General features: G+C 53.2%; 1 protein-coding gene across 9 annotated transcripts; it reads right to left on the bottom strand.

Annotated features, from left to right (window-relative positions):
• Positions 1 to 67: 67 nt before the first annotated feature.
• ATP6V1B1 (ATPase H+ transporting V1 subunit B1) lies at positions 68 to 26407 on the bottom strand. 9 transcript variants are annotated; one of them, XM_049115623.1, is made up of 16 exons: positions 26199 to 26407; positions 20816 to 20871; positions 9211 to 9309; positions 8913 to 9006; positions 8274 to 8351; positions 7257 to 7396; positions 6770 to 6871; positions 6086 to 6183; positions 4586 to 4709; positions 4271 to 4421; positions 3961 to 4043; positions 3064 to 3168; positions 2027 to 2156; positions 1832 to 1956; positions 1550 to 1598; positions 68 to 407 (listed from the first exon to the last, which is right to left on the bottom strand). In XM_049115623.1, exons 1-15 carry the CDS (start codon positions 26314 to 26316, stop codon positions 1569 to 1571), a joined length of 1533 nt encoding a protein of 510 aa, XP_048971580.1. In that variant the 5' UTR covers positions 26317 to 26407; the 3' UTR covers positions 68 to 407; positions 1550 to 1568. The 9 variants fall into 9 exon arrangements, 7 of the variants coding, with proteins under 7 accessions (XP_048971580.1, XP_048971581.1, XP_048971579.1 ...); XM_049115624.1 differs by having other exon boundaries at positions 68 to 392; XR_004803170.2 differs by having other exon boundaries at positions 1550 to 1956.
• Between the last annotated feature and the right edge of the window lie 984 nt (positions 26408 to 27391).

Here is a 27391-nt window from a genome sequence, read left to right as displayed (position 1 = left end):
GGACGGGGTGCACTGCTCCAGCAGCAGGGGCCTCCTGCACAGCAGCCACCACGCACACACACCAGAAGACACTTAAGTTTTGTTTCTGATTATAAAATTAGTAAGTGCTGATTGTAAAAACAGAGAAAAGGACGGTGAGGAAATTTTTAAAATCACAGTCGCACCACCCACAGACGTCATGGTCTATGACGATATGCGCATATCGTGCAGACTTTTCTTGTACTTCGTTTCCGTCTAGCGTTTTATTGTGAACTAGCAGCCGTTGCCATGGCGCGTGCGAGACTACATTATGACGCCACCATGGGCCAACATCATAATGGATGTGCCATCATTTCACATGTGCGGCAGAAAACAAAATGATTCATCTTGGCCATTTTCTTGAGATGGATTTCCTGGAAGTAGAATTACTAGGTGAAAGGAAATGAACATTTTTAAAATCGTTAGTGTTTGCAAGCTGCCCATCAACAAGGTTTTATATTCCTTTACACTTCTATCTGCACTGAAGCAGCAGGTACCCTGCACATCAACCACGTAACTTTGGGTGACTTATTGGACCTCTATGTCTTAGTTTCTGCATCAGCAAAATGGGAGTAATACTACCTACTTCACAAGGAGGGAGGGGATTCAAGCAGTGAGACAGAGTCAGCCATCTATGAATTTGCTGTTATTAAAAAAGGAACTACTTGAACCATTACCACCAGCCCTAAAACCTGATTTTTTTAAACATTTGCTAATTTGGTAGTGGAAATGTTCTAATTTGAGGACTACCAAAAGTCAAACAATTATCGGCGTTTTTCTCTTCTGGAAATCATCTGTTTCTTCACATTGTTCTCTGAGGATTTAAAAAGTATTTCTTATTGGATTTGTAAGACTTATTAACACAGTAACCCTTTATATATTTGTTGTTGGTGTTTTCCTCAGTTCGCCTTTTAAGTTTTTACAGTATACAGTAGTCAAGCAATCAATGTTGAGTGTCACTGGACTATCCACGTTCCATCCCTTCTTAGGGATCCGAAGCTCATGGGAGGTTTACTGAGGCCCCAAGGGTCAACTCTAGCTATACCAGACTATACCCCCCCACTTCTAACTACCTTCTCCCCTCTATGTCCCATCATTCCTGGTATTTCCCCCAGAGAAATCCAAGAAGGAGAGGGGAGGATCTCCCAAGACCACAGTGACCTACAGGGAGAGCAAAAATGCAGACTGCTCACCTGAAGCAGCTCTCCCTCATTCCAGGGAAACTTCCTCTGGTAGCCCAGTCACCTCCCGACCCCAGGGGTCTGAGGAGTCTGCACCCCTCCTGAGCATTCCTAGCAAATTCTACTGGGCATCTGCCCCAGGTGAAGCCTTAACACCTGGCTCCAAATTAAGATAAAGTGACAATGCTTTTCATGCACATAGCTTGAGGATTTCCTGGCAGTTGGGAGATTCTGTGGGCTGTCGCTTCTGAGGTTATTAGGATCCTAAGAATGGCAACAAAACCCTACGTATATGTGGGGTTGGAGAGTGTGTCCCGGGACCTCTTCAAGTTCTCCCTCACTATCTTTACCTGGGTTACCCTGCAGTCTCTATACTAGTGGTTCCAACTCTGGCTGCACCTGGAGGAAAAAAACACCAATGCGCAGATTCAGGTTAACTGCTCTGGTTTGGGGCCTGGGCCTCGTGAAGCTCTCTAGGTGGTTCCCTCTGCGCAACCAGGGGCTGGTTCTCTCCGGGGCGGGGAGTGCAGGGAGAGGGCTGGGCCCGGGCAGGGGGGGCGATCCCCAGGTGTGGGCCCAGGGCTGGGGTGCAGCTAGAGCGCGGTGTCGGATGAGGGGGCCTGCGGCGGCGCCTCCCGGGAGTAGAAGTCCTCGAGCACGCTCTGCGGGATGCGCTTCAGCATCTCCTTGGGGAAGATGCGCAGCAGCTTCCAGCCCAGGTCCAAGGACTCGAACACGGAGCGATTCTCGTAGGGGCCTAGGGAGGAGCGGGGTCAGGGCCGTGCGCCCCCCACCCCCGGGTTCCAGGGTGCCCCCAGCCGCCTCACCCTGGTTGATGAAGCTCCTCTCGAACTTGTGCAGGAACTCCAGGTAGAGCAGGTCCTCAGAGGTGAGCGCCTCCTCCCCCACCACGGCCTTCATGGCCTGCACGTCCTTCCCGATGGCGTAGCAGGCGTACTGGCGGGGGGGCGGGGGCGAGTATGGTTTATACTTTCCAACAAATGTGATTTTTGCAATCTCCTTTCTTCCCTTCCTCCCTAGTGGTGAGACGAGACCACCTTGGTTTGTGTCCTGCTTTGGTGCCATGTTGGAATCTACCACTTTCTCCCAGAACTGCCGCCTGGTTTGGTTGTCAGAGCCGAGTCTTTCCTCTCCTTATTGAGTGACTTGAGGGAATGTGGTGGAATTATTTTTTGGGGGGGGGGTAGCAGCACTTCACATTTATTGAGGGCCTGCCTCCAAGGAGCTCACAGCCTGGGGGCCAAGACCCCACATGTGCTGGGGTGGAGGAAAAAAAGAGGTAAAGGCAAAGAGGCAGGCAATGCAGAGACACCGTGGCCCAAGCAAAGGGGTTGCAAAGCAGGCACAGGCAGGGGGCGGGGGGTGGGGGTGGGTGGGTGAAGAGCAGCGGGGGAATGGCGGCCCTGCAAGTCCTGCCTAGACCTCAGGATCACGGACCAAGCACAGGACTCAAGGCTGCTCCTCCCCAACCAGGTTGGTACCACCTGGGTGGGAGTGGCACTGGGGTGCCCCGGCTCCTACATCTGCCCTGAGCCAGGCCCCCACAGCGTCAGCCTTCTCCACCCAGGACTGGACCATGCAGACCCCTGACAGGAAAAGGGCAGGCAGCTCAGGTTTGGGGGCCCTGACCAAGACAGCAAGGTGGAGTCCAGGCCTGTAAGGGAACAGCTTGAAGTCTGGGCAGTCCTAGGTCCCTGGGCAAGGCCCCCAAGGAACTTCCAAGATTCTCATGGAAGCCCCTGGGCCAGGGGTGCGAGCCCGGCAGGCCCAGGTGGGCTGAGGCCACCCCGGAAAGCTCCGGCCTCCTCTGAAGCCAGCGTACCCCATGCTGTGTCCCCCTTACCAGCTGGTTGGAGACGTCTCCATGGTCCTTCCTGGTCATGCCCTCCCCGATGGCCGACTTCATTAGCCGCGACAGGGAAGGGAGCACGTTGACCGGAGGGTAGATCTAGGGGAGCAGAAGGCGGTCCAGACTTCCCTTCCCTTCCTACCCCTGCTTGTGTCTCCTGTCCCTGGGTCCCTGGGCTTCTCGAGGGCCCGCCCCTCGCTCCTCCCACACAGCTGGGCAGGTCATGCCCTGCGCCCCTGTCCCCACAGATTCTAGGGCTTAGGTGTTCACTGTTGGCTCGTGTGCTCCTGGACAGGAGGTGGACAGCGGACATGACCTGACTTAAGTAATGAAAGCCAGTATTTCAAGACCTTTGATAATTTGGACAAAAACCAGGTTGAAGCTTAATAGCTACAAAGAAGGAAACCACTAAGCAAAGAGGGAAAAGTCACAGGGGTTGCCTTTGACCTCGGCCGGGGACACATTGTCTAAGCAGCTGGCACGTTATTCACCATCTGCTTGTGTCACTTACTCCTTGTTTTGTTCACCAAAGCAAATCACTGGGAAGGAACGACAAGTGGTATTTACTGAGTATCTACTATGTGCGGGATGCTTTCCATATGCCAACTGACTTGATCCTCCACAGTGCACTCCACCGAGTGATAAATGCCATTATTTCCATTTTATAGAGGAGGAAACCTAGCAACAGAGGGATGAGATGCCCCAGTCTGGTAGGCTGGATTCTTGTGTCTGTGAACCACACAGTCTCCCTGGGTCAACTCCTCTTTGGAGTCAGCCTTGCCTGGCCCCTCCTAATTCACAGAGAAACGAAGCGCAGCTGGTGGTGCGACACCTGCTAGTGTCCCCGGAGGTGGTGAGGAGAGCACTGAGTGGGTCGGGAGGGGACCGTACTTGTCTGTTATGAAGCTGCCTGTCCACGTAGATCTGTCCCTCTGTGATGAAGCCCGTCAGGTCTGGGATTGGGTGGGTGATATCTGCAAGGAAACGCACCGGTCTCTGTAGATGGGGCCCACGTCTCCAGCCACCCAGGTCGAGTGGGTTCTCTTCCTCTCATGGGAGTGACGGGGTATGTGGAGGCAATGAAAAGACAGTGCACATCTTGAGGAAGGAACAGAGCTACTGAGCATCTATGCAAAAAAACCCACGGGCCTTTGAAGCGTCCCAGTGGGAAGGGAGGGCAGGGGCTGCAGTAGAGACTCACCATCATTGGGCATGGTGAGGATGGGGATCTGGGTGATGGACCCTCCGCGGCCCTCCACGCGGCCTGCCCGCTCATAGATGGTGGCCAGGTCTGTGTACATGTATCCCGGGAAGCCTCGGCGCCCAGGCACCTCCTCCCTTGCAGCTGAGACCTGCAATATCAGTGTTGCTGGGTAAGAAGGGGGGCAAGAGGCTGAGTGGGAGGTTCAGCAACTGTGAGAAATGCAGTGGGGGCACGCTTGGATGGGCAAGTTTCGGGGTGTAGGGACCAGGGAGAGGCAGGCACGGCCCTGACACCCTTCACCAGCTGCCTCACCTCCCTCAAAGCCTCTGCATAGGAGCTCATGTCGGTCAGTATGACCAGCACGTGCTTCTCACACTGGTAGGCGAGGAATTCAGCAGTGGTCAGTGCCAGGCGTGGGGTGATGATCCGCTCGATCCTGGAGGTACAGCCAGTGTTTAGAGAGCCCGGAGGCCTAGGCCTGTGTGCCATCGAGCCGCAAGTGCTGAGTGGAAATCTCACAGTGCACAGCAGCAGAGGAGTGGGTAGGAAGGATGAGCCCCATCTCCCAGGTGCCTAGTCAGGGCTCTGCTTCCTGGAGGTGGGCAGTTCACCAAATCTGGCATTCCTCCCTCCCACCGTCCACGGGAGGAAAGGGTAGGGAGCCTGGGACAGGCAGGGAGTTGGGTGAGAGTAGGACAAGCAGGGCCCAGAGTGTGGAGAGGATGACAGCACCCTGTCCCAGGGGGCCCTGAAGGTGAGGGGCTCTGGCCTTCAGCGCCAGGCAGGGGCAGGGCTCCGGCTGTAGCTGTCTCTTCCCCAGGCTCCCTCCCGGCCTGACTCAGCTGGAGCACTGTCTGGATTCTCTCTGTGAGGCTCCTCTCATACTCCAGAGCCACTTAGTGTGAGAGTCCCTCTGCTTGCTCTGCCCGCTTGGCAGCCCCTTTCTACTCTGAGCTCTCCCGAGTCCCTTCCTCTGGCTGCAGGCTCTCTGTCCTCAAGCTCTGTGCCTGTGGGTCTTTTCCCTGGTCATGTCGCCTGGGCCTCCAGAATTCTGTTACTTCAGTGTTTGGAGCACCTTCAGTACCTGGCACAGTTTATTAGCATTCTTTTTCATCCACCTGACCCACGGATGTAAACTCATATTTTCTGAACTTTCCAAATGAATAAATGAACAAAAGGCAGAATCAGACCTATACATACAGAGAATAAACTGATGGTTGGCAGAGGGAGGAGCTGGGAGATGGGCAAAATGGGTGAAGCAGCGGGAGTTACAGGCTTCTAGTTACATAGAGAATACAGTCCATGGTATTATCATAATGCTGCTTGGTGACAGGTGGCAGGTACACTTGTGGTGAGCACAGCATAACCTATAGAGAAATTGAATCACTATGTTGTAGGCCTGAAACTAATGTGACATTGTGTCAACTGTAGCCATATAAGAAAATTAAAACGAAAACCAGCAGTTTTTGTAAACAAATGGATTAAGGAAATATCTCTTTAGTGGTGACTTTGTGGAAGTGACTCAAGGATAAGGAGCCCTGACTGGGGACAGTGGCTGGACGCAGATACTGGGAAGAACAGAGGGGCTGCAGGTGGCAGGTGGGGTTGAGGTCCAGTTCCCTCTGTCTCTCCGAGGGCTAACCCTAGCCCTTACCAAGCCTCAGATTCCCCGTCTGCACAGAAAGGGGTTGTTTTCCCACCCCTGGCCCATGGCTGTGGTTCTGGGAGACTCGTGAACTCTGGCACTCTGGATTTTGAGAGGGGATGGGGTCTGCTGCCTGAAGGCAGTCTGGGTACCAGGGGCTGGCTCACGTGGGGTCGTTGGCCAAGTTCAGGAAGAGGCAGACATTCCCCATGGTACCGTTCTGCTCGAAGTCAGACTTGAAGAACCTGGCGGTCTCCATGTTCACCTGGACACACAGCAGGGAGGGCTGGAGCCTGAGGGCTGGGGCCCTGGCCCCTCCCATCTCTTCTCAGTAAAGCCTATTGACTGACTGGCTAACAGTCCCTGGGATGACCCAGCACCTGAGAAGGCAGGGGCTGGGTTTGCTGCCCAGTCCTGGGTGGGAGCCCATCAGGCCGCCAAAGAGAAGTTCACATTTCTTCAGGTTGAGCTCTGCTCAGTGCCATCCCGACCCCTCACCTAGGCAGCTGCTTCTCTGCTAACCCTTCCTTGGGCCCTCTGAGGGCCCCACAGTACCTGCTCCCTTGGCTTTCCCGTCCTCCAGGCCACCCTGGGCTCATCCTATAGCTGCCGTGTCCTTTGGAATGCGTTGAGGGACACACTGTCCTATACTGAGTGCCACCCCACCCACCGCCCTCCACTCCAGTCATGCTCTTCTTGCCTCTCCCACCAGATAGGCCTGGACTCTGACAGCTGCTCAAGGAGAAGGATGATGTCTCCCTCATCATATCAGACAGAGCCAGGATCCAAGAGAGACAAGGCTGCCTGCCCCACAGCTTTTAGAACTTGCCAATCTGCCCAGCTCCTCTTACCCCCATGGCCGCAAAGACAATGGCAAAGTTGTCATCATGATAGTCCAGCACAGCCTTGGACTTCTTCACCAGCCCAGCCTGGCGGCAGATTTGGGCAGCAATCTGGGGTGGAGTGGATTGGAGGGAAGGGCATGAGAACCAGAGCCCAGGGTCCAGACCACTGAGCACCACTGAGGATGATGGGTAATTTCCAGTCCATCCTCCTGCCAAGGACTTTGTGGGAAGGATCCAAGGCCAGAAAGATGAAAGGGCTGCCCCAGATCCTACTGCTTTCCTCGCGGTGGAGGACACTTGGGGACACTAGGAGCTCTTATGCAGCCCTGAGTCCATGAGCTGCCAAAGGACAGCTGCCAGTCTGGACGGCAATGACCCCTGCGTGGCCGGTCCTTGCCTGTTGGACTCAGGAGACCCTCCTCACTGGCTCACCAGCCCTGGCCTCTGCCCCGTCCCTCCCTCTTGGTCTGTGTGCAGGACCTGCAGGCCTCACCTCGTTGTGGGGGAGCCCAGCTGCTGAGAAGATGGGGATCTTCTGACCACGGGCAATGCTGTTCATGACGTCGATGGGAGAGATGCCCGTCTGAATCATCTCCTCGGGGTAGATGCGGTCATGGGGATTGATGGGCTGGCCTGGCAGGCGGCAAGCGTGGATCCATGATCAAGAGTTCAGGTCCATCCCTGTCCTCCCCCAGCCCTGCCCCAGACTCCAAAGCAGTGCTATTTAACAGAATTTTCAGTGATGATGAAAATGTGCTCTAACTACACAACCCAGTACAGTAGCCCGAGCCACGTGTGGCTGCTGAGCATGTGAAATGTGGTTTTGAAATGAAAGTACATTCCGTTTGAATTAATTTGTACTTAAACAGCCACGGTCCAGTGCTCCCTTGGACAGTGCTGCCTGGCACATTAGAAGCGGCAGGCAGGGGGCAGCTCCGGCTGAGGCCCCCGAGGCTGAGCAGGTGTTGTTCGGGGCTCAGAGGAACTGAGGGTGCCCTGGAGAGCTCCTGTCTGAGTGGATGTGTATTCTGTGCTCTGCCTCTGACTTCCTGAGTGGTTTGAGGCCAGCCACGACCTCTGTGGGCCCCTCTGGTCCTCAGAACTAACAGGGCTGGAGGACTCAGGATGGCCTCCCACAGGGACTGGCTGTATCTGCTCCGCAAGCCACCCAGGTGGCTCTGAGAGGCAGGGACAGGGAATTGGAAGGCAGGAGAGTGATGGTCTTGGGGCACCCTTGGAACTTTGCACCTGATGGTGGCATTGAGGAGCAGGAGGGAAGTCTGATGCCAGCATTTCAGGCTCTGCGGCAGATTGGGGGGCAGAGAGAGGCTCTGCAATTCTCCTCATGTACCCAGTCTGCCTGGCGGTCTGACCGACCTGTGGCTGAGCCCTGGCTGATTGCCCCTGGGGCAGAAGTTCCAAGGGCAAGGGCAAGGCGGCAGAGGCCGGCTGGGGTGGGGAGGGTGATTGGGTCCCGAAAGCTGTCCAGAGCCTCTCGCTGGCCACTCACCATTGATATCCAGGAAGTCCTCTGCCATGACCACTGGTCCCTTGTCAATGGGCTTGCCGGAACCATTGAAGACCCGACCTGAGGGTGAAGGCGGCTGTTGGGGGATGCTCAGGGCCAGCCCTGGGTCTCCCTCCCCTCGCTGCTGTCCACCCTCCACACCACCACCGGCTCTCACCGCCCCTCACATGTCCCTCTCCCCTCGGCCCTCAGTTACCCCCAGAGAGCTGGCTACAGTGACTGTCTCCCTGAGGAGCTTCTCTCCTCTCCTGGAAATCTTTACAGGTGAGGCCTTGGCCCATGAAATGACTCTAAAGTTTCAGCCTTAAAACTGAAAAGAGGGCCAGGTATGGCAGATCTTGGGAGAAAATTAGGGGACATGCATTCTGTTTCAGCCTAACCCCAAATAGATGACCACCTACTGTGCCCCTAGCTCATTGAACCAGTCTTCCTTGTTTACAGAACATCAGCTGTACGTCCGGCTCTGAGCTGGAGCCAGGGGTCAAAGAGAGAAGACACAACTTCTGACCTCCAAGAACTCACAGCAGAGGCAGACAGGCAAAGAGGCAAGGACCAGGCAGTGTGCCAAGTGTGTGGTCGGGGAAGCTGGGCTGGTAGGACAGAGGAGCACTACCCGCTCACCCAGCATGTCTTCTGACACTGGAGTCCGTAGGATGTCCCCTGTGAATTCACAGGTGGTCTTCTGGGCATCGATCCCAGAAGTTCCTTCAAACACCTGTGGGACAAGAGGTTAGTTACTCTAATAAGGGTCTTGCTGGGGAGAATGGGGCCCTCCATTCTAGGCTCCCTTTGTACCCAGCTCTGGGCAAGATGCTCTTGGGGAAAATAGGATGTTTCCTGCCATGAGGGTTTATAAGACAGGAACTTTGTGGGTTTGTTCATTCATCCAACCAGCCAACATCACGTTGACACCGCTTACCTGAACAATTGCCTTGGTCCCAGACACCTCAAGCACCTGTCCACTTCTCTGAGTCCCGTCAGGGAGGGTGAAGTTGACGATCTCAGCATACTGTGCAAACTGGCAGAAGGGGAGAGCAGCCAGAGCAACCATGAGACCAAAAGTGAAGTCCCTATTCCCCCACCATCCCTCCTGGACCTCCCTCCCTCCAGTCTCAAGCTTCTATGTCCCCTTTTGTGACCAGGCACTATTAGAAGTGAACTCGAGGGGCTGGAAGTGGGGCGTTTGAATTCTGTTTGGGACGCAGTGCACCTGAACAGGTAGGAGCACTGACTTTAGGGTTGGAAGACTTTAGGGTGAGAATTGAAGCTCTGATGCTTAGAAATTATGTGATGTTATGGAAATTACTTAATGTTTCTGAGTGTTATTTTCCCTGTCTTTCAAATGAGGATAATAAATAACACCTATTGCGTAGGGCTTCTGTGGTGAGAAAGTGACATACGTGAAGTCATTAAACAGCTCAATAAGACGTAGTAATTACGATGGCTGTTTAGTCTCATGAACAGCACCGTTGTTTCTGCCTCCACAGACCACAGTGCCCTCCTGGGCTGTCAGGTGTCCCCCTGTACCAGTGCAGTCTTTCCCTAGCTATAGGGCTAGGGCTGATTCACGTGTCATCTTCATAGGTTTCAGGAATAAAAAGATATTGTCCAAAGAAGAATACAAATGACCAATAAGCATGTAAGATACTCAACATCATTCACCAGCAAAGAAATGCAGATCAAAACCACAAGGAGACACAACGTCACATTCATGAATAAGGCTGTAGTCAGAAGGACAGATAATGACAAGTGTGGTTGAGGGTGGTGGAGAACTCGGAACCGTCACACACTACTGGTGGGAATGTAAAACGGTGTGGCCACTTTGGAAAACTCTGGCCCTTCCTCAAAGGGTTAATCATAGAGGGATTCCTGGGTGGCGCAGCGGTTTAGCGCCTGCCTTTGGCCCAGGGCGCGATCCTGGAGACCCGGGATCGAATCCCACGTCGGGCTCCCGGTGCATGGAGCCTGCTTCTCCCTCTGCCTATGTCTCTGCCTCTCTCTCTCTCTCTCTCTGTGTGTGTGTGACTATCATAAGTAAATAAAAATTAAAAAAAAAAAACATAGAGATACCACATGACCCAGCAATTCCACAGCCAGGTATAAGCCCAAGAGAAATGAAAACATGTGACCACACAAAAACTTGTGTATGAATGTATATAAATGTTCATATACAAGTAGCATCAGTGTTCATAACAGCCCTAAAGTGGAAACAACCCAAATGTGCACAGATGATGAATGGATAAAGATGATGTATCTACACCATGGAATATCATCAGCCTTAAAAAGGAATGAAATACTGATCCATGCTACAAGGATGAACCTTAGAAACATGCTAAGTAGCAAAAGAAGCCAGACAGAACAGGTTACGCATTCTACGATTCCATTGATATGAAGTATCTGAAAGAGATCCATAAGACAGGAAGGTTTAGAGGTTGCTGGGGTCTGGAAGGAGGGAGGCTTGAGGGTGACAACTAATAGGTACAGGGTTCTTTTGGAGGCGATGAAAGTGTTCTGGGATCAGATAGTGTAGTTGCACAGCTCTGTGTAAATACTAAAAACCAAAAAAAAAAAAAAAATACTAAAAACCACTGAACTGTGCTTTAACAGAATGAAGTTTATGATATGTGAATTATAATTCAATTTAAAAAAACAAACTAGGTGTCCCACTAGGACCACAGGTAGGTTGGGCAGGAGGAGGTCTGCCCCAAGAGAATCCCCCAGCTCTGTGCTCTACACACGCTCCGGAACCAGGGTCTTTCCCCACATCAGAAGAGGCTACGAGCTGAACCGGGGAAGCTGGGCTGGGAGAGCAGACCCTCCCCACTGACAGTGGCTTCAGCTCTTGTCACCCCCAAGAGACCTAAGCCCTGCACCTGTGCCTTCTTCCAGGGGAGGTACTGGAGACGATGGGTAGTTACCTTCAGGCTCCCTCACCTTGCTTCCCGGGGGGGGTTGTTACTTCAGGGAATAAGTCATAATCAGAATCTAATAAAAATAAATGGTAAAAAGATGACATCCCTCCCCACAGTGTTCCTCAAATCCTAAGAAGTTAAAGTGCTCCTCTAAGTTACTCCTTGGACGTTAGAAGAAATCAGAACTGAAATGATAAATGAAACGGAAAAGAATAAGAAAGGACCTCTCCTTGCACCATGACCTATATAGAATAAATCAGCTCTACCGTGCTTTTTGACCATAAACAAAACAAGTTAGAAATCAAAAACAAGGGGTGCCTGAGTGCTTCATTTGGTTAAGCATCTGCCTTGGGCTAGGGTCATAATTCCCAGGGTCCTGGGATGGAGCCCCGCATCAAACACCCTGCTCAGTGGGGAGCCTATTTCTCCTTCTCCCTCTGCTGATCCCCCCTGTTTCCCTGCTTGTGCTCTGTTGATCTCTCTCTCAAATAAGTAAAATCTTTTTTTTTTAAAAAAGGGAAATCAAAACATTCATATATTTGGCAATTTAAAAACCAATGTAGAAGAATGTAGAGTTAGAAAATATTTAGCACTAAATAATAATGAAAACTACATATCAACTTATATGTGATGCATTTACACTTTATCTTAATTTTTAAAGATTATTTATTTGGGAGGGAGAGCAAGCAAGGGGGATGGGGAGAGGGAGAGGGAGAAAATCTCAAGCAGACTCCATGCTGAGCACAGAGCCCAACACAGGGCTGGATCTCTGAACCCTGAGATCACGACTTGAGCTGAAACCAAGATCAGATCCTTAACCAACTGCACCATCCAGGTGCCCCACATTTAAGCTTTAAATGCTTATGTTAGAAAAAAATTAAGGAAGTTTAAGAGTACGCAACATGAAAAGTTAAAGAAAATGATAGCATTAAAACCCCCAGTAAAGTAGGGGAGGGGGATGGATGAAATATGTGATGAAGATTAAGGAGTGAACCTGTCATGATGAGCCCCAGGTGACACATGGAAGTGTTGAATCACTATATTGTACATCTGAAGTAATGTTACACTGTATGTTAACTGGATTTAAAAGAGAAACTTATAAAAAAAAACAATATAGTAGAAGAAATAATAAAGGGCAGAAATCATGAACACGGAGAAAATATAACAAAGAAGATTAAAAGCCAAATAGGTTCTTTGAAAAGCCTAATAAAATAGACTGATAAAATAAACATTAAGAAAAAAACAAAGACATAAATAATTATTAGGGTAAAATAGTCAAAACTATACTAATAGTACTGTGATACTATACTAATATACTAATAGTACTAATAACTATACAAAAGCTATACTAACAATATTAAAAAATAATAGAAAGGAATTATGAGCAACTGTATGCAATATAGTTCAGACCTTAGGTGAAATGACTAAAGTTCTAGAAGAAAACAACTCAAAACAAAACTGACTAAAAACCAAATAGAAAGCTGGAATAGTCCTACAATCTTTAAGATGGTACATATAGTGTAAAATCTTTCCACAAAGAAAACATCAGCCCCAGATAGTTTTACAAGTTCTGACAAAGAGCAAATAATTTGAAACTTTCTTGAGCTCTTCAAAAGACTAATGGAAAAGGAATGGCCTTGAATTGATTTTATGTGGCAAGGAATACCTTGATACAAAATAAGATAATTAAGGGAAAATTATAGGCAATCCCACTTATGAATATAGATGCAAAAGTTCTACACGAAATACTAACAAACCAAAACCAGCAAAGTATAAAAAAGATCAAATTACAAACCAAGTGATAAAAGAAAACATCAGGGGGCACCTGGGTGGCTCAGTGGTTGAGTGTCTGCTCAGGTTGTGCAGACTCCCAGTGGGGAGGGAGCTTGCTTCTCCCTCCACTGTATCTCTGCCTCTCTATGTCTCTCATGAATAAATAAATAAAATCTTTTAAAAAAAGAAAAAATAAAGACAAAACAAATACACACAAATACAAATTAAAAAGACCAAGTTGGAATTATTCCAGGAATTCAAGGTTAATCTAATATTAGAAATCTGATAATGTACTTTACCTTATTAATGGATTATAGGATTAAAAAAAAAAAACCTGTGATCATCTGAAAACATTCCAGAAAAAGTAAAAAAAAAAAAAAAAACCCAAAACTATCCCTGATTAAAAACAAAAGCTTTGAGATTAAAGAATCATGATATCCATAATTATAAAAAACAAAACTACCCTTTGAAAACAGAGAATAAAAGGGAAATTCCTTAACTCCAAAAAGCAGTCTCACAAACTACAGAAAACGTCATACTGATATAACGTATAAGACAGTCCCTTTAAAATTAGGAACAAAACAAGGCCTGCTATCCATCATTATATTCAGCATTACATTGGAAGAACCAGCCAATGTAATATGATGAACAGAAAAGAAACACTAGGAGGAAATGAAATTATAAAAAAGAAAACCTCCTAAACCCCAAATATAGTAAAGATGGAACCCTCTCAAAAAAAAGTAGATCAATTTCTCTTATAAATATAGATGCAGAAATTATAATCTGTTAGACAGTCAAATCAAACAGTGTACCAAATAAACAGGTATGACTAAACAGGGTTTATTAAAAGAACATAAGCCTAGATCAATCAACCTCTGGAAATTTGTGAACATTTGACAATATAATTTGTAATAATAGGGAATTTCTTTTGTAAACACGGATTAAAAGAGAAACCACAGGATTATGTAAATAGAAACCCAAAAGGCTTTCTAATAAAATCCTATGTAAAACGGGAAAGGAAGGCAACTCCTTGAACACTAACTAGACCATTTACCAAACCAACATCAACAAGCTTCTAAATGGTGAAATGCCAAATCCATTTTTATTTCTAATAAAATCAGTAACACAGAGATGCCTGTATTGGTATTGTCACTTAATATTGTTTTCGAAATTATAGTTTATATAATAAAACCAAAAAAAAGAAATTAAAAAGTATACTAATAAATGTAAATGGAGAATCTTTTTTATTTTATAAAAAAACATATATATATAACATAGTGAGAGGAGACTGTATTCTTCAGAAATGTCAGAGAAAGGATGTGGAAATGTTCCAGATTACAGGAGGCTACGGGGACATGACGATGACTAGAGGCTGAACCTGACTCCAGGCTGGATCCTCTGCTGGAGGGAGAAAATGCTATAAAAGACTTTAGTAGGACATGAGAGACTCCTAACTCTGGGAAACGAACAAGGGGTAGTGGAAGGGGGGTTGGGGTGATGGGTGATGGGCACAGAGGGGGGCACTTGACGGGATGAGCACTGGGTATTATGCTCTATGTTGGCAAATTGAACTCCAATAAAAATATACAAAAAATAAAAATTAAAATTAAAATTTAAAATAAAAAAAGACTTTATTAGGGCAGCTGGTAAACTGGAATATGGATGGTCCCAGATGAGCATATCAGTGTAAATTTCAGAAGTTGGTAACTACTGTTGTTATGTAAGAGATTATCCTTATTCTTTGGAAATTAATACAAGTTTTGGGGGATAACTTACCCTTGAAAGATCTAGGAAAAAGTTATGCACACATACGCCTACACATGCAAAGCAAAAGATAAAACAAATGGGGTAAAATGTTAACAACTAGGTGTACGGATGTTCCTAGTACTATTTTTATTTTTACAATTTTTCATAAATTTGAAATTGTTTCAAAATAACAAGTAAAATTAAAGTGTGCTGATGTAAAAAGAGACAGAAGTCCCTTCGTTTGCAGATGATAATGTATATATAGAAAAACTCAAGCGGCTCTAGTGAAAAAAAACAGAATTAGTAAAAGAGATTGGCAACTGTATACAAGATAAATATGTAAAAATCAATCTCTTGCATCACTGTGTGTCAACCATAGTTTAGTAAAAATAAAATGAAAAAAACTAAAAAAGAATCTCTTTTTTTCTATTCCAGCCATAAATAGACAAGGAAATGGAGAAAAATGTTCTATTTATAATAGGGCCCAAACTCATACAATATCTGGAAATAATTTTGACAAGAGAGGTGCAAGAAAATAATAAAACCTTACTGAAGGACATAAAACAAGCCCTGAGCAGATGCAGAACAATACTATTTTCCAAGCCAGAACAACCTACTGTCATAAAAATATAAATCCTTTTCGAAAGCATATAAATCAAATGCATTCCCACTGGATTATTGTTTCTTCTGGAACTTAACAAAATCATCTTAAAATTCATATTAAGTGTCTGACAATATCCAGAAATAGTTATGGAAAAGATCGGAGTGGAGGACTTGCCTTATCAGACATTGAAATGTGCTCTAAAGCTGCTGAAGTCAAATAAAATGGTTAAGTGATGGTGCGTAGCAGACAAATGGATCCGTGGGGCAGGTCGGAGTCCAGAGACAGATCAGATTTTAGGAGACTGTTGTAGAACAAATGTGGCAAATTACTTCACAGGGGAAAAATAGAACTTATTGAATAAATGGTGCTAACCTATCCAGCTATCTACTTAGAAGATACCCCATCGTAAACACAAACACATTTCAGGCATATAAGACCTTTAAATATAAAGGTTTTATAAAAACACTAGAAGAGCTTTTCTTGTTTCGTTTCCTCCGCTTTTCTAGAAAAGCTGGAGAAGAGAGATGTCTTAAGTAAGATGAGAAATCCAGGAGCCAAAAAGAAAAAAAGAAAAAGAAATCCAGAAGCCACCAAGGAAAAAACAGAGAGGTTTGATTGTATAAACGGACATTTCTGTGTGGCAGGGCCCGTAAGCCAATGTGGACAATGAACAAAGAGCTCCCACAGCTCAAAGTGTGCACCTCAAGGTGTAGGAAGATGTCACGCTGCAGAAAGTGAAATCCAAACCGATAAGAAGGTACGGAAATATAAGGAGAAGCGGGGCAGGACAGTTTTCATCATCGGGAGAGATGCTCAGGCCCGCGGGGGTGCTGGGTCGTGGTCCCCACGCAGGCTGCCAAGGGCTGGCCGGGCTGGGCCCACCTCAGTGCCTCTTCCAGTCTGCAGGTTTTGAACCTGCAACTTCATTTCGGGGGATCCACCTTCCCGCAGCGAGGGGCCCAGCAGCAAAGGGGCATTTTAGCAAAGCCTGGAAGCCCGCGGAGCGTCCGTGCATCCTGAGCCCCGAGGGACACGCAGGCCCCCAGGCTCCAGGAGGCCGCAGCCTCTGGCTGGGCGCGAGGCCGGGGACAAGGATGTCAGGGAGGCTCACGCGCGCGCCTTTTCTTGTTTCACTCGTTCCAAGGAGCAAGCTTTTAATTTTTTGGTGATTAAAACGTAATAAAAACGTGGGATGTCCAAATACGGTGCGACTGGTTGTCACCGTCGTTTCTCCATCAAATCCCGGCTCTGCCTGAGATAGTGACCTTAGGGGCCTGGGCGGCGGGGGCGCGGCTCGAGCTCCCAGCGGGGCGGGGCGGGGCGGGGCGCACCCCGGCACCCGGGCACCCTGCAGGGCCCACCTGGACGCCCCGCGCCGAGGACGCGGGGAGCGCACCTCCTCGCACCGCCCCCCCCCCCCCCCACCCGCAGCGGGGTCGCCGGGGGCGCAGGGCTCGGCCAGGGGTGCGGACCGCGCGGCGGGGCTCGCCGACCACGAGAGGGCGCCCGGGAGCGAGGGCTGCGCGGCCTCAGGAGCCTGGCCTCGGGGCCTGGGCGCCGGGAACCGGGGAAGCTGCGCGGCGGAGCGCAGGCCGGGGCGGGGCCCGCAGAAGGCGGCCGGCAGCTCTGCAGAAGGCGGGCGGCGGGGCCTGAAGAAGGCGGGCGGCGGAGGGGCCCCACAGAAGGCGGGCTGCGGCCCCGCAGAAGGCGGGCGGCGGGGCCTGCAGAAGGCGGGCGGCGGGGCCTGCAGAAGGCGGGCGGCGGGGATGGCAGAAGGCCGCGACTGCCGCGCAGGACGGAGGGCGGAGGAGGGGAGGGAGCGGGGGCGGCCGCGGCGGGAGGAAGGCGAGTGCGCGGCGCAGCTTTCAGCCAGGTGCCGGGGGACTGTGAGGCCCGCCCCCCCCCCCCCGTGGAGCGGTCGTGGGGCCCCTCGGAGGACAGTACCCGGCGCTGCGCGCGTGCACCCGGGGTACCCGGCTTATGGGGCGGGAGCGCTCACGCCGGAACGCGCAGTGCAGAGGGACGGAGGCTCGAATCCCAGGCCGAGGCCGTGCGCTTGACCCCGAGGAGCCCGTTCGGAGCCTGGTTCTCCCAACGCCCACCCTTGGGCTCTAGGAGGACTGCCGGGGGGGGGGTCAGTGCCACCCACCGCCTCTGCTGGGGACCAGCCGAGTCCGCAGCCAGCCTGGGTCAGGCAGACGGGAGCTGCAGCCCACACCGCGCTCCGACGGCTGGGACTTCTCTGCAAGCCCCGCAGGGCTGGTCGGAGGAAGCGCCGGCCTCCCAGTCCTCCCCTCCTGACGATGCCCAGGGCGGTTTGGGAACCCCTCTTTGGAAATCGTCTTCAGGGCTGAAGCTTTTTCCTTTAAAAGTTTGGAAGCAGCCACAGACGTTGGGAACCAAGCGCTTTCTCCAAGTCTCAGCAAGGACCGGTCTACATCAGACTACAGCAGTTGGCAGATGTGGTCCCCAGCGCAGCCGCAGCACCTGGGAACTTGTCCTGAATCAGAACTTTGGGTGGGGACCCCAAGAATCCTTCGGGGGATCCTCCCGCGTGCTCAAGTTTAAACACCACTGCCCTAGTGAGCTCCGAAGCACCCCAGGCAGGTGGCTGCCAGCTAACGGGACTCCTCTGTAATGCTTGCACAAACTGTGTGTGACTGTGAGATCCGGGCTGAGAGTGTGGAAGTTTAATAGTCTCGAGGGGTCATTTTTACAGTCTATACTCAGGGGTTTGGCCTTTTACAGTCTACACCCAGATCTCCAAAAATCAGAGGAAACCATGGAAATTACCTCTAGAAAAAAGAGCAGGAACATGGATACACAGTATCAGAGGTTTGCGAACAATTTCGAGGCCCTTATTCCCTGGGCTAAGGACTTTGAATCAACATAAAATTCTTCCCCCCCCCCCCCAATTTTTCCATTTGAGAAGCAGGGAAGCTGGAAGCATAATTGAGGGTGTGATTCGATTTGGGCAGGAGGTGGCGCTGGAGAAGGGGAACTGTGGCATCTTGCCCAAGTAACCCAGGAGGAGGGCAGGGGGTGTGGGGCCCCACGACGGGTACATAAAGCTGTCTTCTCCACCTCCTGAACTTAGGAGACTACACACCACTGCTGCTTTTCCTTCCTTCTGCAAGTCCAGGGTTCTCTGGGGTTCTCCAACACCCTGTCATTCTTCCTGCTCTTAGAAAGTTACAGATGCATCTACTAAGCACTAAGCACAGCGGCACCGTAGGTCTGGGGGGCGGCTTGTTTCCTCGTCTAGCCCCATTTAATCGTTGGGAGAGTGGATGTCTGGAAAGGTACTGAGCCTCCAAACCCCAGCCGGGGCAGCAGGTGGCAGCAACTGTTCCCTCAGGCACGTTAGCACTTCTGCATTCCAGGCAGAGCTAGTGCTAGCTGTTCTCAAGGAGGAAAAATAAAAATACGTTTATCTGATTTGATCCTCACCACAACGCTCCTGTCATTTACTAGATGAGGAAACTCGGATTTGCATGCCTGGATCGATGCTTCTCAAACTTCAGGGAGCATCACATCACCTGGAGGGCTTGTAAAGACTGACTTCTCAATCAGAGAAGGACAAACATTATATTATATGGTCTCATTCATTTGGGGAATATAAAAAATAGTGAAAGGGAATAAAGGGGAAAGGAGAAAACATGAGTGGGAAATATCAGAAAGGGAGACAGAACATGAGAGACTCCTAACTCTGGGAAACAAACTAGGGGTGGTGGAAGGGGAGGAGGGTGGGGGGTGGGGGTGACTGGGTGATGGGCACTGAGGGGGGCACTTGACGGGATGAGCACTGGGTGTTATTCTGTATGTTGGCAAATTGAACATCAATAAAAAATAAATTTACAAAAAAATAAAATAGAAGAAAAAAAAAGAAAAAAAGAAAGACTGACTTCTCTGCATTCCCCCCCCACCAAAGTTTCTGATTCTGTTGGTCTTGGGTGGGAGCCCCTGGATCCGTATCTGTAACAAGTTCTCAGGCAGCACTGACGCAGCCCATCTCCAACTGAAGGGTAGCTGGTAGGAAGTATGGGGTGGAGGAGTCGGAGTCAGGCTGCGTGACACCCGTGCATACCCGTGTAAACACTCCATCACACTTCCTCCCAGGGTCCCCCCAACGCTAGTGGGTCAAATGGGATGAACTCAGGATCTAGTTTCCAGGAATGAGAGGGTCAGATTTAGTCATTCTGACATTTATTCATTCATGCATCTCATTCATTTACTCACCCTTCCTTTGACTAACTGAGTACCCACAATGGACTGGGTGTTCGGTTAAAGTGCAGTGCGGGGCTGTTGCGGTATGAGTACTCAGGAGCAATGAGTAATAGGAGGGATATTACAGCGAGGGGACATGCGGCCAAATGGCTTAAAGGAGCTGCCAACAGGGCAGCACAGAAGAGGGAGAGGAGGGACAGGCTCATGGCCAGGGGCCTGGGTGAAACTTCTAGAAGTGACCTCTCAGCTAGGCCTGGGGATGAGTCAGAGGAAGTCATGGGGGAAAGGTAGTAGGAGAGGCAGAGGGAAAATAGGAGCAAAGACAACAAATGGCAGCTCCATGCAGGGGCAGGGTGGACTTCCAAGGAGGGAGGGGAGAGTGGGAAGGTAGGCAGGAACCTGTGGGGTGTAGAGCCTGAGTGAAGACGCTGGGTGAGTCTGAAGCAGGGAAGTGAACGGGTCAGGTTGCAGGGGGCACCGGGCGGGGGGGCCTAGAGGCCATGGCCATAATCAGGGAGCAGTGGGGTGGGCGACTGCTGACAGATGGGTCGTTGGCACTGATAGACTGGGGCCAGGAAGGGATGACTCAAAGGTAGCACCAGTTTTCCTGCGTGGGGTAGGAGCCTGATGGGCAGAACTTTGGTGGAAGAGGGACAGCAGAGTGATCTAGTACCTTTGCAGGGCCCCTTATGCCTTAAGAATCCCCAACCCCAAACTGAAAATGCTACCAGTCTGTGCCAGGGTCTTGCAGTTCCCCGGGGGACACACGGGAGCCCACTTCCCACTTCTTTCTGTGAACCACCCACGCTGCTGGCTCCCAGGCTGAGATACTCAGAAAGCCTCTGAGAACCTTGAGCTCGGGAGAAGAGCTAGGTGGCATTGTTCTTCGGCCTTCTCTTCCTCTTAAAAGAAGCAGATGGAAGAGTCCAGCTCGTGAACAAGCTCAATACAACCATACTACCATTCTACTGATGAGGAAAGAGGCACAATCGCCCAAATCCCCCAGTCCTGGGCAGTAGGTGTGGGTCCCTGAAGGCCCAGAGGGGGCGGGGTGGGCACTGAAAAGGCGGGAAGGGGAAGGGGGAAGCTGAGGAGACAGCTAGGGGGGAAGAGGGTGGAGAGGGGTGACAGGGAATTAGAAGGGACAGGTGGGCCCACGGGGGACAGCCAGGGACAGGGCAATTTAGAAGAAATCCTACAGGGCCGGCTAGAGAGTCCTGGGATTTGGCCTTGGGGCCTGGCAAGAGGTGGAAGAGTCTTACCTTGACCTGGTCCAGCACCACCAGGGGCCCATTGACGCTGCACACAGTCCTGTAGGCTGGAGAGGAGTGCAGGCCGGTGAGGGTGTCGCACCCAGACACCCAGAAACACACACACACACACACACACACACACACACACACACACACACAGGCATCCTCTGCTTTCTGTCCCTGGATGCACCACCCCCACCCTCTTCCCAATCTGGGCTGTCAGGGTCATTAGCTGTGACAGGGCCAGCCACCATTGCTGTAAGGGTCATGCCCCTGCCCACAGGGCCCCCCGCTGGCTTGGACACCTGCAGGAGGCTGGGGGGAGGGCCAGGGCAAGGGCAGAGGCCCCTCGGAGTCCTCTCCTCCCCCTCAGCCAGCAGAGGTCTTTCTTATCTTGAGTCGGCTTCCCCTCTGGCCTCAGCCCCCATCTTACCCACTCCTTCCTCTCTGACCCACAATATTTTCCAAAAGCTTCTGGCCCCCAGCTAGAGATGAGAAGAGAACTACCCGCTGTGTCTGTCTGGGAGCATCCGGCACTGACTGGGCACTGCCTGTGTGCGTGCCCCTGTGTGTGTGTGTACACCTGTGTGCCTGTGTGTGCACCTGTGTGCCTGTGTGCACCTGTGCGTGTACAACTGTGTGCATGTGTGCCTGTGTGCACCTGTGCACCTGTGTGTGTGCACCTGTATGCCTGTGTGCCTGTGTGTTGTGCACCTGGGTGCATGCATGCACCTGTGGGCCTGTGTGCATGGGTGCCTATGTACCTGTGCGCATGTGAGTGCACACCAGGTGGTGGGTGGTGCAGACACCTGTAAGGAAAACCAGCCAGGGTCCCTGCTTTGCCGTGAGGCCTTGCCAGGGAGGGTCCTGGAAGGAAAGAATGACAAGGAAGGGGGAAGAAGAATGTGCCAGTCCCTGTGGCTGAAGAGATCCACAAATGGGGAAATGAGCTCAGCTTACAGGGAGCCTCTAAGCCCAGTGTTGAGGAGCCCTGAACTCCAGTGTTAGGGACCCCAGTAGGAAAGCCATGGACTGACTGGCCGACAGGAAGCCTATCTTGGTTCTGCCAGGGCCTAGCTGGGAGACCCTGGGACTCTCCCCCGCTCACGACCCTGGAATACATAGCTCTTCCCTGGGGTCCCTGTGAAGCACCAGTGGGACAGCTGGGATGAGGGACCCTGACGAGGCAGGAGGACCAGAGCGCCTGGAGGATCACTGGGTCACTCACAGATTGAAGGTCATCAGAGGCGAGAGTGGTCTAACCCTCTTTTCAAAAGGAGAGGAGAATGGAGGTGAAAAACCTAGTGCAGGGTCCCCCAGCGCGCTTGAGGCAGAGCTGGGGCTGGGTTCCCGCCCTGTGCTTCCTTCCCATCAGACACAGTGGCTCCCAGCCACTTGCCCTCATGCAAGCCTGGTGCCCAGTCACCCCTCTCCAAGAGAAACTAAACGCCGCCTGCTCACGTCTTCCCCAGTCTGGGCCTTCGTGCTCAAACTCCTCATTTTTGTCTGATCTACACTCCTTTCACTGGGACTTGGGCTAGAAAGACCAACTGGCAAGGTGATCCTCCTGGGGATGTTTGCAAGGCTCTTCTGAGCTTAGGACTGCTGGGAAAACTCAAAAACGAGGGCACAAGAAGACCCACTCTATGGGGCTTGCACCCGGAGCAGGGGAACTCCTTCAGCTTCCTCGGGTTCCATGGGGGACACAGCCAACCTTCCCTCCTCAGCCAACCTTCCTTGGCCCCGGGGCCCAGGCCCCAGAGATGGCTGCTCCTGAGGGCAATGGCCCAGCTCCCCCCTCTCTGGTGGCCCTCCCACTAAGCAAGCTCTGGTATTTTCCATTATGTTTCTTTTTTTTTAAAAAAAGATTTTATTTATTTGAGAAAGAGAGCACAGGAGCAGGGGTGGAGGAGAGGGAGAAACAGGCTCCCCTGCTGAGCTACCACAACTCAGTGGCTCCATCCCAGGACCGTGGGATCCGGACCAGAGCCAAGGGGAGGTGCTCATTCCTGAGCACCCCAGATGCCCCTGGTATCTCCCATCTTAAAAACCACTCCCTGGGCCCCAGTCCTTGCACGGCTGCTGCCCTTTGCAGCCCAACTTCTGGCAAGTAGGGCTGATTGCTCACTTCCTTTGCCCACCTTCCACCTTCTCCTTGAGCTCTCCAAGCGGGCATCTCTCTAGGTCACCCCAAGGGACCAGGCACAGCAGATCCAGCCCTGGGAAGAGCTGGCCTCTGGGTGGCCCTATAGAGAAAATAACCAGGCCTGCCGTGGGCTGTGAAGGCAGAAGCAAGACGCAGAGCGGGTGGGCTGGGGTGCGGGGGAGGGGGAGCTGGGGGTGGGTAGGGCCCAAGGTCCACAAAGCCCTGGGGGACTCTTTCTAATTCTGCCTCAGAGTCCAATCTTTCAACTTCCTCCCTTCCTTCACAGCTGGCTCCCCCCATTTCATCCTCACAGCACTACCTTGGGGAGGACCCCTGAGGTGGGGGGAGCAGTGGTGAGGGCGGTGGGAGGGCGCCAGGGCCCTTGGGCTGGGTGCCCAGTGTGGTCTGCAAGCCCCCAGCTCACCCAGCAGCCTCAGCCCGGCCCTTCCACCCCGGTGAGGTGCAAGGCGGGGGCAGCGCTGGGGGGGGCTGGCCCCGAAGACCTGGAGACCTGGAGGGGCTCTCGGTCAGTAGTCGGTAGGCCTTCCCGAGACTCCCAGACCCTCCCTCCCTCCGCTCCGCTCCTCCCCTGCTCCTTTGTCCTCGCTGACATTTCGGGTTGCACTTGGGGCCGCAGGCGGACCCCTCCTGCCCCCACTCCCCTCGGCTTCCCCGTCAAAGGCCCAGCGGGGGCTCCAGCAGCCCACTAATTAGGGCCTGCCCGGCCACACCTGCAACGTCCGGAGAGGGCTCAGCCGGGCGCCCAGGCGTGAGGAGGCCGGGTGGGGGCAAGCCCGGGGCAGCAGGTCCTGCACCTCCTCCCTGATCCCCTCTGAGGGATTAGGGGAGGGAGGGCAGGGGCTGGAAGCCCAGGCTTCTGAGAAGCAGCCGAAGACCTGCCAGGTGTGACCTCCTCGGCCTCTCAGCGGGGGAAACCGAGGTTTGGCACCCCAGCCTCTGGGTGACCTGACCCGGCTCTACCTCTCTAGCTGGGCTGACAGCCTGTGGGCCCGACCTTTGCTCGTGCTGGGCCCTGTCCTCTCCCCGCTGCCCCTGCCCCTGCCCCAGCCTGGCACCTTCTGCCCCACACAACAGGTAAAGCTCCATGCCACCCCCTCCCCTGGGGAAAGAGCTCTAGCTCTGAGGGTGGCAGACGGATCCCTCCTTTCCTTTCCGGAAGGATGTTGCTGGGATTCAGTCCCCGTCCCCTCCCTCCCCCATACCCTGCTCCCTACTTTCTGGCCCATTCCCTCTGCCTCTGCAGTGAAATCACCCTTAAGGTCTCAGGCCTGTTGAGGGCACCTCCTCCAGGAGGCCTTCTGCTGGAATCGCTCTGAGGCTGGGAGCCAGCTGCCCCATCCCTGTCCCTCTGGACCCCCAGCTCTCGCCCTAGGCTCTTTCTGTCTCTACATAAAGTTCTCCTGCTCACAAGCAGGTAGCGTCCCCAGAGTCCTGGGGTAGGAGGCCAGCTGGGAGAGCTACAGGGGTCCTGCCTCTAGCAAACAGGGCAGCAGTCTAGGTTTTGCACCCCCATCCTCACCCCTCACAGACAAAACCCCTCAGGCCCCAGAGGAGGAAGGGGGCGGGAAGTGGAGAAAGCTGTAGGGGCCCAAGCACCCTGAGGTCAGCTCCTGGGTTGGGGGAGGCTCTCGGTGGGGCTGGGGCGCTGGTTCCCTGCGGGGACCCTGGTATGCAGCCCAAGCAGAGGCGGGAGCCTTCGTCAGTGCAGAAACATCTTTAATGCAGGTGGGGAGCAGAGTCGGGGTGCAGGGGCTCCCCCACACGCAGCTTGTCTGTGGGTCAGCCGTGGGCTGTGACGCATTCGCCTGGGTCGGGGCCATGTGAAGTGACACACAAGCAAACACGGGGACGCTGCCACCCCTGGGATCCAGCCTGGGTCAGGACTCCTGGATGTTTCCCTGTACCTGGGCTTGTTGACTCTAAACAAGGTGCCAGCTGGAGAGAACTGGCTTGGAGGAGGTTGCACCCCGCAGGGCCCCCAGACAGCAGCTGCAGGAGTGATGGGGGGAGCCTGCTGGGCTGGGCTGGACAACTGGGCTCAGGTCCCCACCGGGCTTGGGCTCGGGACCCAAGGGGGGGGCAGTCGCTGGGTATTTCTGGGCAGCCTTGACCTCTGCTTGGCCCCAGGGGGAGGATCTGGGCTTTCCTCTTCCCCCATTCCTACACAGGGCAGGGCCTGCAGGGCCTGCAGGGCCTGCAGGGCCTCCAGGGTAGATCTGGTCCCATTCAGTTTCTCCTCTGCTGGAATGTGCCCCACCCTGTGCCTGCCTCCAGCCTCCGGAGGTGCCTCCACACCCCGGGCTGTTCCCTGCACCCTGGGCCTGCCCACTGGGCACTTGGTCCCTTCTGGGTGGATGCCAGCCCCATTCAATGCAGACCCAGCTCTCAGGCTGCCCTGGCAGGTGGCCCCTCCCCCTATGGCCTGGGTAACTGGGGGGCGGGGGTGCTAGGCCAGCTTCTCCCCACACACACCCTGTCAGGAGCCTCAGGCCCTGCCTGGCTGGGGCTGGACAGGCCGGTTTACTCCAGTGAGCTGGGCTGCCTGAGAACTGGAGAGTGACCTTGGCAAGGAGAGATGAGGGGGTGCTCCCTCCGGCCCTCAGAGCCCTACTGGTGTCTGGGCCCTCGATACCGGCGCACCTCGGGATCGCCCCCTCCGAGCCCTCGGCACCCAAGGCCACGGCACACACTCTCCGTCGCCCAGCTGTATGGACACAGACACACGACCTCCCCTGGCCACGTACCCACGTTCTCCCCGTGAGCCACACGCTCGTGCATGGACACACACACTCACCCTGAGTGTAAAAGCGTGCACAGGTACTGTCACACATTTCCTCACTCTGATCATACACACATGCAAGCTGCCACACAGATTTACACATATCCTCACCCAGGTGAGGGTGGGAGCGCGAGCAGACACAGGCACGTGGCTTATACACAGACACCTGCCCCGAGAAGGCCCAGGTGACACGGACCCGTTGACAGCACTCGCAGTGGCATGTACTTCCCCATCCTGAGAACGCGGGCTAGCCTGGGTGGGGACCCCATCCCTCCATCTACAGAGGGGCCCCTTGTCCAGGCGGTCCATCGAGTCACCCTGCTGGACGGAGACCGCAGCCCCCCCGCCAGATCTTCCTCTGTCTCAGATCGTCTCGTGCCCTGAGCCTGAGAAGCAGAGCCACCAGCAGCCCACCCAACCCCACCCACCGCGGGGGCTGTACTCACTGACTCGGGGGTGGGTGATGTAGTTCCGGGTGACGGCCTGCATGTGTTCTCGGGCGGGGCCCAGGTCACAGCCACTGCCGGGGAGCCCCCCGGGCCTACTGTCTACCTTCAAGGCCATGGCGAGGCGGCAGGCGGGAGCGAAGTACCCGAGCCTACACCCTACACCGGGCTAGAGCTGGAGACGGTGACCAGCCGCCGCCCCTCCCCTGCCCCCGCCCCCCCCCCCCCGCCCGGGAGAGCTCCTCCAGGTGGGGCGGTGCCCTAACCACCTCAGCAGGTGGTGGGGAGGGGCAGGGCTGGCGGCTGTGGCCCCCCGCAGCTCCTCCCCGTGGGACCTGAGGGCCCCTCCCCAGCTCCCCACCACGGCCCTTTCTGGCAGGCTGCCCTCCCTCGCCTGTCTGCCTCAGCGTCTCTGCCGGTCCTCACCCTGCACCCCCTGCCCTTACCGGGTACAGAAGTACCTGGGCACTTCTCCCCCCGCACAATTCCACTGGCATCTTTTTTGGAACATCTAGAGGATCATTCTTGTGCCAGGTCCAGGGCCGCCTCCCGCAGGAAGCCCTCCCTGCCTCCTCCAGCACTCTGGGCCCAGCACACAGCTGGTGTCTTTCCTTGGTTGCGCCCTTTGGACAATTCTCTCTTGTCACTGCCCTAGACTCTGGGCCCCCAAAGAGCTGAGCTTATGTCTCCTCTGTCAGACTTGGGTCGCTTTAAGCTTTTCTGTCTCATAGTATTGAGAACTTTGCAGGAACAGGGAAGGTGTCCCTCCACCCTATCACAGGACCGTGCCTCACCTTTCCATACGCCCCCCCCCCCCGCCCCGGGGCTCATGCAGGAGGGCTGCCCTGACACTCCTCAGCTCAGAGCAGAATGGACAAACGGAGGAGCCCTCCTGGTGTCAAGTGGCTGACGCAGTCAGTGGCACGGACGGCTGGACAGGCAAGGTGGACACTAGGTGGTATCTCGGCCCACTGAGCCCAAGGCATGCCCCGGGCACCCTCCTGTTTCGTTCCAGACTCAGGGCGTCTGGGGACGTCGAAGCACCTGCCCAAACCGTACGCCCGCGCAGAGGGAAGGGAGGAAGCACGGTCACCCAGGCCCGGTCTGGGTGACCCAGGACAGCCGATCTGAAACCAAGTATGTGTGTCCCAGAGCAGCCTGGAACAAACCGTGCTCCTCTTTGTACACCCCCC

The sequence above is a fragment of the Canis lupus genome, chromosome 10 (assembly GCF_003254725.2).
Source record: "Canis lupus dingo isolate Sandy chromosome 10, ASM325472v2, whole genome shotgun sequence".
In the NCBI taxonomy this organism is placed as follows: domain Eukaryota; kingdom Metazoa; phylum Chordata; class Mammalia; order Carnivora; family Canidae; genus Canis; species Canis lupus.
This window is presented reverse-complemented; position numbering and strand designations above follow the sequence as displayed.